The sequence below is a fragment of the Phoca vitulina genome, unplaced genomic scaffold (genome assembly GCF_004348235.1).
Source record: "Phoca vitulina isolate PV1807 unplaced genomic scaffold, GSC_HSeal_1.0 scaffold16, whole genome shotgun sequence".
Lineage (NCBI taxonomy): Eukaryota > Metazoa > Chordata > Mammalia > Carnivora > Phocidae > Phoca > Phoca vitulina.
Window position 1 is genome coordinate 25518503 of NW_022589719.1, and position 11732 is coordinate 25530234.

Sequence of the window (11732 nt, forward strand, 5' to 3'; positions counted from 1 at the left end):
GTATAAGACAGAGATAATGGTGGTACCTATTTCACGGAGTTGTCAGGATGAAATTACGTAATGTGTAGAAGCACTCAAAGTTCTGGCAAATAGTTAACACTCAGTGACTCCTGGCTTTTTAAAAATTATTATTACCCACTGCCTTTCCAATATTGCTCACCTTCTGCTCCAAGTATTTTACTTTCTGTGTGTGTGTGTGTGTGTGTGTGTGTGTGTGTTATAATTTGAGATTCGAGGGTTTTTAAGTTTTCTTTTTGTGCCTACCTATAAAGAGAATTAATGTTTATTCATTATCTGTGTCCATATTTGCTTTGTTTTAGAAAGAAGGAAGGGATGCTCAAAACTGTCCTTTACTAATTAATAAGGCTGATAATTGCACAGATCACGTCAAACACTTGATTGCATGTGATAAATTGCCCCAGAGCACCAAGGTCTATGGAGAAGCAGAATTTGCCATCCCCAAGATGCTAACATCTTCTATTTTGACTGGGCACCTGGAGAAGACACATACCCATCATTTTCATTACAGTCATTTGAGTTACCCTATGGTTAATAGAATCTGACTTCTGGGAAGATTTTTAAAAATCATTTCAAACAATAAACCAAATCCAGGCACACATAAAATTGAAAAGATGGATAAAGAAAACCACTCAGTGGTGACAGAGTTCATCTTTATGGGCATCACTCAAGACCCTCAGCTGCAGATCATCTTCTTTGTGGTCTTCCTCTTGGTCTTCCTGGTCAACGTAGTAGGGAACATTGGTATGATTATCCTGATCATAACAGACACTCACCTTCACACACCCATGTACTTTTTCCTCTGCAACCTCTCTTTTGTTGACCTGGGCTACTCCTCAGCCATTGCCCCCAGGATGTTGGCTGACTTCTTAACAGAGCACAAAGTCATCTTCTTCTCTAGCTGTGCCACCCAGTTTGCTTTCTTCGTAGGTTTTGTGGATGCAGAGTGCTATGTCCTGGCTGTCATGGCCTATGACCGTTTCGTGGCCATCTGCCGACCCCTCCACTATAGCACTCTCATGTCCAAGCGAGTCTGCTTGGCTCTCATGCTGGGCTCTTACCTGGCCGGCCTGGTGAGTTTAGTGGCCCACACTTCCCTCACCTTCAGTTTGAGTTACTGTGGTTCCAATATTATCAACCACTTCTTCTGTGAAATCCCACCTCTCTTGGCCCTCTCTTGCTCAGACACCTACATCAGCGAGATCTTGCTGTTTAGTCTGTGTGGCTTCATTGAATTCAGCACCATCCTCATCATCTTCATCTCCTACGCTTTCATCCTCATTGCAATCATCAGAATGCACTCCGCTGAAGGCCGCCTTAAGGCTTTCTCCACCTGTGGGTCTCACCTTACTGGTGTCACCCTTTTTTATGGCACAATCATGTTTATGTACCTGAGGCCAACATCCAGCTACTCCCTGGACCAAGACAAGTGGGCCTCTGTGTTCTACACTGTTATCATTCCCATGCTGAATCCCTTGATCTACGGTTTACGGAACAAGGACATGAAAGCTGCTTTCAAAAAAATAATTGGAAAAAAATGTCAAGAGTAACAAAACATGAAAATTTCTAATTACCACAGGTAAATGATAGTGGTCAAAGGGCAGTGGCAGGAGATAGAAAATGTAGATAATTTTCTAATAAACACTACTCAGCCACCATCTACTTGCCATGTCAATCTTAAATTCTGTAGGGTTTTCTATAGCTCTTAACACTCTGATATGAAGGAAATATAAATTAATATTTTTGAAAAGTATGCTGAGCTAGATGCATTTGTTTTTTACTTGACTTTGGCTCACCTGTTGCTTAGAAATGGAGACAAAACTCGAAAGGAAAAATAAATAGCCAATCACCCTAAAGTATATTTTTTCCAGATCATGAGGAATGACAGATCCAAATGACTTACTCTAAAAGCAAGTCAGAGAAATGTAGTTAAATATGTGGGGAATGGAGCTGGTATGAGAGATGCCCTAACTTAGCCCAGGAGCTATCCATTCATATATTCAGCAAAAACTTCTAAGTGCTACATATGTGGCAGGTTCTAGAGGATACAAACATAAGACATGCATTTGCCAATGAAGAGTTTGTTGTGTTTCCAGTTACTGTACTATCTCTCTGAAACTGTGGCCACCAATGGTCAAATCATGAGCTATGCAAAGCCCAAGAATAAGAGCTGCAGACTGAGGCTCTGCTGCTAACTGGGTGGTCTAGTGGTTGGTTTCACCTAATAATGACTGGATCTCTTTCGTCTCCTCTGCCTAATATTCAAAAGAGGTGGGCATCTGGGTTTTGTTAACTTCATATACTGATATCATTTTAGCCTTCAGGGAAGCCCAGGGACTCTGGGATCCTAAGAAAGATACAATTTGGATCAATCCCTGAGGCCAATTTTAGCCAGATTGTAATGTCTGTAGGATTAGTGTCCTACTCCTCCCATCCCAAATCCCCTATGCCTTTCTCTCCCTCTTTTCTATACTACCTTTTTTAAAATTTTATTTATTTATTAGAGAGAGAGAGAGAGCATAAGCAGGAGGAGTGGCAGAGGGAGAGAGAGAAGCACACTCCTCACTGAACAGGGAGCCCGACGCAGGGCTCGATCCCAGGACCCTGAGATCATGACATGAGTCGAAGGCAGATGCTTAACCAACTGAGCCACCCAGGTATCCCCTCTCCCTCTCTTCTAATATTAGTTAAACCCTAGCCTTTTCCTAGGGCACTGGCACTCTTCATGCTTTCCACCATTATTCCCAGGCCCTTATCCAAGAACAGTTTCATTAACCCTGAGGTATCGATTACTGACAATAAAGGAGACAAATTCCTCTCTGCATGTTCTCAAGGCTACAAATCTTGAATTAAAAAACAAGAGTGTCAGGTATCAGCAGCAGGTAAAGGGGGCAGACTGAGATGAGGGAAAGGTAAGTTTTTCTCAGATATGCTAAAATTCCATCACACCATCAGTAAAATACTTCCAAGCAATAATGTTCCTATCTCCCCCTTTCCCCCAGTGCAATATAGGCAAAGGTCAGGGAAACACAAGAATTATCCTAAAGTGTATAATGTCCCCATTCATTGTGAAAGGCACAAAAGAGTTTTAGGGATAAAAGACCCAGGATTTACCAGGCTTTCTAATGGGTATCATTATACATGAGATGAAATTTACCTGGTGCAAAATTGCACAGTCATATCATGAATTTCTAAAAACATATTTCCGGTGTCACATTATGAAGAAAGTACAGCAACTAATGGACAGATGTAGAGCTGGCAGTCCAGAAACAGTCCAGAGAGTCAGCCTTCAGTGACTTTTTTTTTATATAATCTAATGTGCAAATCTACATGATGTGTGAAAAATAAGAAAATGGAGCTTTCCTATCTCATTAACTACATTAACTACTATAATGTAAACCAAGTATACATTATTATTGAAAGAGTAGTTGTTTTAGAATCAGGAAGACCTTTGAGTCCCATTTTGCATCTCTATTCAGTGACCCTCTTACTGGAGGACAACTTTTTTTCTTAATTGATTGTTGTATCCAAAGTTAATGATAGAATCAAAAACTGACCCAAGGGCTATGCTTGCCACTCTAATAATGGCAAATATTCAGGCTTTAGACTATTTAGAAAGAAGCCCTCATGTAGGTTCTGCTATTTTCTTGCTCTGTGACTATAGGCAAGTTACTTAATCTCTATCAGACTTAGTTTCTTCATCTATTAAATGAGAATAATAATGCTTACTTTCTAACATTTTTCAAAGGATGTGCTGTGATCTCTGTAAAGAATCTGTCACATAAAAGATAATTAATAAACATTAGTTGCTTCTATTTTCCTTTCATTTATATCTAAAATATCTATGATTCTGCTATCAATGTGATGCAATATAGTGAGGAATCTTTTTTTTTTTTCCATGTAATTGGTGGTGAAGGTATGCATATCAATTTACAATGGCCAGAGAAAGATGGGTAGAAGTTGGGTCACCTTATGGGACGCCTGGGTGGCTCAGTTGGTTAAGTGTCTGCCTTTGGCTCAGGTCATGATCCCCGGGTCCTGGGATCGAGTTCCGCATCAGGGTCCCTGATCAGCAGGGAGTCTACTTCTCCCTCTGCCTGCCACTCCCCCTGCTTGTGCTCTCTCTCTCTCATTCTCTCTCTCTCTTTGACAAATAAATTTAAATAAAATCTTAAAAAAAAAAAAAAGAAGTTGAGTCATCTTAGTCTTCATCCCACTCCCAGCAATAATTATATCAGATAAATCCCCTAATGTCTCTGCACCTCAGTCCTTTCATCAATAAAATGAGCACTAGTATTTATACCTTATCAATCCTATTAGTTTGCTCAAATAAGTGATAAATAAATGCCTTATGTTTGAAAAGGCCTGAATGCTCTTCCAAACATTACTTTGTCCAGTGATAAAAATCATAACAAAGGTAAATATGTCAATCATATTCTCTATAATAGACTGCAAAAATCACATGAGCGGGTATTTTCTTTAACCAACAAAGACTTGGTACTCATTCTACTGGGAGCTTTGAAAAGCCAAAATTGATGCAGAAGTGGTTAAGAGGGGCAATGTCAGAATGAGATAAAGCTGAGATTAAATTCTTCTCCTTCCACTTTCAAGTTATGTAAACTTAGCAGAGATTTTTTTTAAACAGTCTGTGCTTAAGACTTGGTGGACAATATATATATTATATATATATCCCGGTTTCATGGATTTGACATCCATAGGAGATAAAGTAAATGCAAATGTCTTGTACTACAGGGGTAAAAATTGCCAAAAGAGAATTGCAGACAATGTGCTTTGGAGACTCAGACCTGAAAGGCAGCATTTCTTCTTGGGAGATCAGGGAATTTTTATGGAGAAGGGAGCATGTGAGTTATTTTGGGAAGCAGAGCCCAGAAATTAAAGAGGGAAGCAAATGTAGTAGGGACTGGCAGAAGAAAAAAACATAGTGAACAAAGGCAAAGAGATTGGAAACCGGGGGACATTTCCATGGACCATTTTGCCTGGGTGGTGAAGCTGGAATGTAGGTCAAGATCAGACACTAATTTAGGAAATGGGAATTTATTGCTTGGGGAGTAGGGAGTATATCACTTGTGGATTCAAGAGAAGATTCATCTTTGTTCTCATCCATTCTGTCCCTTATCCATCAACAAAGCAAACTTTGGGGAAACCAGTATAATAACCTGCCCTCTAGGTTGATAAATTCAAGTAGATTCTGGCAACTTCAGAAAGTTTGGTGACCTAAGATGGTGTGATCTTCTTAATGGAGCTTGGATAAAATTCTTATATTTAGCTTTATATCTAGTCTTCTCCCAGGGGAGGAATCCAAGCAGAAATCCCTGCCTTCAGTCTCTGCCTTAGAGAGAATACCTAGAATAACTAGGGACTGAGATTCCTTATCTATCCCATAGTTTCCCATAGTTATCCCTCTTAACTCAGGAGCTATAATATTGCCAAAGTCCTTTGCTTGGCATTCCAGGCTGTCACCCTTAAACCACCTCTCTGGTATTATTCCTTCTGGCTCTCTTTGTGCAACAGATTCTCCTGCAAAACTATTTCTTTAGTGGCCCTCCGATTTTTCTACCTCTGTATCCTTCCAAATTCCTTCTCCTCTCCACTCTGTGCTTCTTTAATAGTCCCAGCTCCATATCTCAGAACATGCAAATTCCTCTCTTCTTTCAAGGACCAGCTCCAACACCACTCCTTGAAATGCGCTCTCTGAGCTACTGGATTGCTAAAAAAACCCCACTGTTTTGAACAGCAACCTTTAATTTATAACTTTTTTTATGACTGTGTGTGTGGATATTATAGTTATGCACGTACATGTGTAAATGTCTCAAAAGCAGACACTATAAAAGATGTACCTGAGTTGCCCCATAGCAATAATGAGGTCATAATATACACTGAAGGAAAAACAAGCTTATGAAAAGAAAGGCGTGAGATGAACTATTTGTTGGCTCAACTGCTTCTCAGAGCTCCATGCACTGCAAAAACGTGCAGCCACGTGAGGGCTCTGGAAGCAGCTGTACTGGGATCTGTGTGTTTAACTCTGTTTGATTGAGTGTTAATGAGAAGAACTAACCTCTTCATCAGACCTGGTTCTAGGATACTGGAGATGCTGAGAGAATGCGCACTATGAATGGCATCCACACATGACATCTGAAATACGACATTTTTGGCTTCATCCCAGCCATCTCCTTCCACATCCCACTTCTCAGAAGTTCAAGTCACATTGAACTCAAGGATACCATGAAATCTTTCCCTTTGTATACTTTTGCTAATGCCAGTCCTATGCTTTAAAGGCCACTAACCCATCTAGAAAATACTGTTTTATGTCACAAATCAATCATCACAGCTTTCCTCTGTTCTAGAGAAGTACTGGGTACATACTCTTTTGATATAAAGGCTTCCTTGGTGGACTGTGAAACTTTAAGGTAGTCTTATTTTTTGTCCTCAAGTCCTGGGATATAATAAGTGAGTAATAAATGCTCATTGAACAAATGAATGACCATGCCTTCCTGGACTAAAGAACCACCAGAACCTAGTCCCAACTCTGGGCCTTGGGAAACCGACTAAGAATACATAAAATATCTTGAAATATATAGGACAACATTATTGGCCCTATATTTTAAGTTGATGAAACCAGAGTTATAAAAGTTTAAATGGCATGCTGATGGGCTCTTGGCTTATAAGTAGTAGAGCTGGAATTGGAACAAATTTTTCCAATTCTTAGTCCAGTGTTCTATAAAATAGGGAAATGTGCAAACTTAAAGAAAGTGACAGGCATAATCAGAATTTGGAAAACTGTATAAAGGTCTGGTTTGTGGCTATATTCAGTCTGATGATTTGATTAGATTGATTAGTCAGGATTGTATTCTGAGGCATTCGTTGAAAGTTTCACATTTGCTTATGACCATAGTAAGCTGAATCTTTGCAAGATCAGATGGGCTGGACGAGTCACTATATCTTAAGGAAGTGAGGGAAAGATGCAAAATAGGAGATGATATAAAAGAAACAGGTCAGCTTTCAGATCATGCTGAAAGAATGGTATCGAGGAGGAATGATCAATTTCCCCATGACTTTCTTCCCATTCAGTATTTTACAATCCTCATACTTACTGACTGGAATACAAAACTAATGTTTTTCACTTTAAGGGAAAAGATGCTTATTGAGAAAGCTGGTAACATGACATATTATAAGTTTGTATTATATCCTCTATACCTATGGTAATGACATTAAAATCTTTCAACTGCATTATTATCCTTAAAATAAATCAACCAAATCCAAAAAGTGAAACTAAAGCCATTTCAGAAGAAATTCTGACAAGTTTATGATATATAAATTTGGTAACAAATTTATAATAAATCTATTCAGAGAGAACAGAGATAGCTAGATATAGATAGAGACATGGTTGATTGATACTTAAAGATGATCTAATCCAACAACAATCTTACTTTGTAAATGAAGGAAATGAGGTTCACAGAAATGGAATGACTTCTTCATAGTAACATAGCTAAATTAAAACCGTGAAATTATAACTTCATTATTCTTGTTCCAAATGTGATCTCTTATAATACACAATAATACTGATTAGTCAAGCACTGAGAAAATGTAGTTCATGGCAACAATCCATTCTCTAATTATTTTGTTTACTCTAGGCTTTAATTTTATTTCAGTACGAACAAAGTGCTAGTTAGTACTTATCCTAGCTATGCTGTCATCTCATTACCATAATCCCGAACAAATGTAGGAAGGAAATAATTTAATAGGACATTTGATGTTGTGAAGGACCAATAATTGCTGAATTCACCATTATTTGTGTTAATCTTAAAATTAATTGTTGTTTGTTCTAGCTATGATCATAACATATAGTACATAGAATTATCAGTTAAATGTCTTTAAGTGTTACATTTTCCTTTTCTGTCAAAAGAAGCAAGCCTATGAAAGGAAGAAAGCTTGCTTGAAAAGGTCTAGCTGGATGGGAAACAAATTCAGGGTTACGGGAGGGTTGCCGGGTGGGGGGATGGGGTAACTGGGTATTGTATGCAACTGATGAATCACTAAATTCTACCCCTGAAACTAATAATACAGTATATGTTAACTAAATTGAATTTAAATAAAAAATTAGAAAAGAAGAAAAGTTCTAGCTAGGCACTAGGATAGGGCATGAGCTGTTTGGATTGCATTATTATTCTTCATTCACCCAACTCCAAATTACTGATCAAAACAAACTAGTCAGAATGAATCAATTAGGCCAAGCAATTGGTCTAAATATTTTTAGAAAAAATATGCAAAAATATTTACTTCCATTTGTTTACATATTCTGGCTATGTGTCCCCCCCCGCCCCACCCATGAGAATGGTTTTGCAATTTTTTTATGCATTTTTAACTAATTCACTCATTTACAGAGCTGAGCGGTAAGATGGATTAGTAATTTTTGCAAAACAAAAAATAAACTTCCCATTTGTTGTACCTTCAGGCATTTCATGTCCCTTCTTCAAAATTAATTTAATGTTTTTAATTCACAAATAGCCAACTAAATATGTATTTCTTATTTGATAGTACCTGAGAGAATTTTAAATGTTACTTTTCCCTTTAAATTGTTCAGAAGAAAGTTGATTAGACGTATATGTTTCTGGGGCGCCTGGGTGGCTCAGTCGTTAAGCTTCTGCCTTCAGCTCAGGTCATGATCCCAGGGTCCTGGGATCGAGCCCGGCATCGGGCTCCCTGCTCTGCTGAAAGCCTGCTTCTCCCTCTCCCACTCGCCCTGCTTGTGTTCCCTCTCTCACTGTGTCTCTCTCTGTCAAATAAATAAATAAAATCTTAAAAAAAAAAGAAGTATATGTTTCTAATCCTCATCCATGTATTAAGCAAATACATGATATATAAAGTCATTTGTATATTAAGGCAAATATAGAAGAAAAGTGCCCTGCTATGTAATGAATTTGACTAGTTGGTTAGTGATTTTGCTTTTTACTTTTTAAGTCAATTTTAAACCAATGAAGTCCACTTTACCTATACTCCATCAGAAATGCTTCATTTACTGATTGCATATGACCTTCACATTTAAGTGGAAGAAATGGTGGCATTTTAGTTGTTGAATATCTGTGAAAGTGAATTACACTCTTTTTATTTTATTCTAAATTATAAAACAACAAGTGAGAAAATTTTAGAAATAGGGTATCTAACTTAATAACATGTTAATCAAAGGCCATATTTAGGCTTATTAAGTATAATAACGCTAAATTATTTTTTCTATTCTCTTAATTCAAAAAATAATTCTTTTTAAAGATACCACTGGTTGAGGGGCGCCTGGGTGGCTCAGTTGGTTAAGCGACTGCCTTTGGCTCAGTTCATGATCCTGGAGTCCCAGGATCAAGTCCCACATTGGGCTCCTTGCTCAGCAGCAAGTCTGCTTCTCCCTCTGATCCTCCCTACTCTCATGCTTTCTCTCTCATTCTCTCTCTCAAGTAAATAAATAAAATTTAAAAAAAAATAAAAAATAAGTATACCACTGGTTGAAAAGCTTTAAAACACAAGAAATATTCATTTCCATAAACTTGTGAGATATATATATATATATATTCCACACAGCAACCAGAAAACCTTTCAAAAACGTAAGTTGTGTCATATCACCTTCCTTATAATACTTACATTTTACTAAGAATAAATATTTACTCCTAACACAGGCATCTCAGCCCTGCATGGTCTGGCTGCTGAATGAAATTTAAATGAAGCAATATTTGGACAGATTTGTTGCAAAACAGGGCTATATGTAAAGGGTTCAAAAATTGGTCTCAACCACAAAGTAGATGCAGTCTTGTTTCCTTGTAAACTACAAAATTAAGACAGATGTGAAATGTTACATCCAAAAACCCTTATCTGAAGTTCTCTACTTGAGTTAAAAATTTAGAATGTTTCTCTATATGAAGATGTTTTAGATCCTTCAGATTGGAATAAGATTTTTCATCTTATGGTTATAATTTCAAGCAATTAATTTCAGATAGTCTATGATTTTAGAGAACCAAGATTTCTCAGGGAGTAAGCAAATAGTCACTCAATAAAGGGAGTTGTTTTCACACATTAAAGCCACCATTTGTCCTTGGGGCATATATGTTTCCTGTTGAGTTTGCAGCTGGATTTATGTGTCCTTTATGAATAGCAAGAGAAACATTGACTGTCCAAGGTCTTATGTATGGTCTCACTTCATATTCAGAAGTCAGTTATCATAGATTAACAATTAACTTTAGTGTCCCATTAAGATACTTCATGTCCTCTGCTTTGCAATAGCTCTCCTTAAAGCTCCTTTCACATCCTGGTTCCTTAGGCTGTAGATCAAGGGGTTGAGCATGGGTGTGATCACAGTGTAGAACACCGCAATGATCTTGCCCCCAGCCCTGGAGGACTTTGACTGGGGTCTCATGTACATGAAAATGGCAGTTCCATAGAATAAGACCACCACTGTCAGGTGGGAGGCACAGGTGGACAGTGCTTTATGCCTCCCAAAGGCTGACCGTATCCTGAGAACTGATAGAAGGATTCGGGCGTAGGAAACAACAATGAGGAGAAAAGGGATGAAGACAATGATGATACTGAAGATAAAAACAACCAGCTCAGTAAATGAGGTGTCAGTGCAAGCCAACCTCAAGATGGAAGGGACCTCACAAAAAAAGTGATTCAGGACATTGGGCCCACAGTAGGGCAAACTCAAGGTGAGGACATTGATAACCATGGAACTCAGGAAGCTACTGGACCAAGAAATGGCTGCCAATTGGACACAGATGCTTTGGTTCATAATGATAGTATAATGGAGAGGATGGCAAATGGCTACATATCTGTCATAAGCCATGACCCCAAGGAGAACACACTCAATCATTCCAAAGGAGAGAGAGAAGTACATCTGAGTAGCACAGCTAGAGAATGGGATGGTCTTTTTTCCCATCATGTTGGACAGCATTTGTGGGACATTAGTGGATGTGTAGCAGATATCCAGAAAGGATAAATTAGTGAGGAAGAAGTACATGGGCATTTGGAGGCGAGGTTCTATCTGGATAATAGTGATAATTATAATATTCCCCACCACTGTTAATAAATAAAAGAACAAGAACATAATAAAAAGAATGAGCTGCATCTTTGGCTGAGATGAGAGCCCCAGGAACACAAATTCAGTCACGGTGAAGTTTGTTTTTATCATATTCATTTTTCAGCCACCCATCCACCTGAAGGCAAACATCAAATGTCCTATATCGATAGCACAGTGTTGGAAACTCAAGACATAAATAAGAAAGCAAAGAGAAGTCTTGATCTGAAATTACATCCTGAGTATCTGAGTTGTATTATAAATGGAAAGCCTTTCTTCTACTTTTGGAGGGCATATTATCTTGACGAGATTGAGAATTTCACATTCAATTGCTGATTGAGTTAAGCAGATATTCTTGACTTTTCTCCAAGGGTATGCTTTTTTGGTTGTTCATAATCTGTCCAAACCAATTCATTCTTCATTCTTCAAAGCTTTACTCATGGCTCACCTCTTTAAAAAGATCCGATTATGTCTTTGCTCCACACCTAATAATAGAGCAGCATATGATGTAGAACTTAAGTAAAAAACAGTGAAGGGCATTACTTCATGTACTAACCTAAAAGTAAAGGCAGGAACGGCAACCTGTGCTTTTCTGTATCACTCTGATGCAACCTTTTCATGCTTGGACACCCTGATATCC

General features: G+C 38.2%; 2 protein-coding genes across 2 annotated transcripts; one reads left to right on the plus strand and one right to left on the minus strand.

Annotated features, from left to right (window-relative positions):
• Positions 1–632: 632 nt before the first annotated feature.
• Positions 633–1556, plus strand: LOC116638108 (olfactory receptor 1019; the record flags this gene model as incomplete). Its single annotated transcript, XM_032413820.1, has 1 exon — positions 633–1556. A coding segment is annotated over exon 1 (924 nt), but the record flags the coding sequence as incomplete, so codon positions are not given.
• An 8723-nt stretch (positions 1557–10279) lies between these two features.
• LOC116638486 (olfactory receptor 2G3-like) lies at positions 10280–11212 on the minus strand. Its single transcript, XM_032414494.1, has one exon. The coding sequence runs from the start codon at positions 11210–11212 to the stop codon at positions 10280–10282; it is 933 nt and encodes a 310-aa protein (XP_032270385.1).
• Positions 11213–11732: the final 520 nt, after the last annotated feature.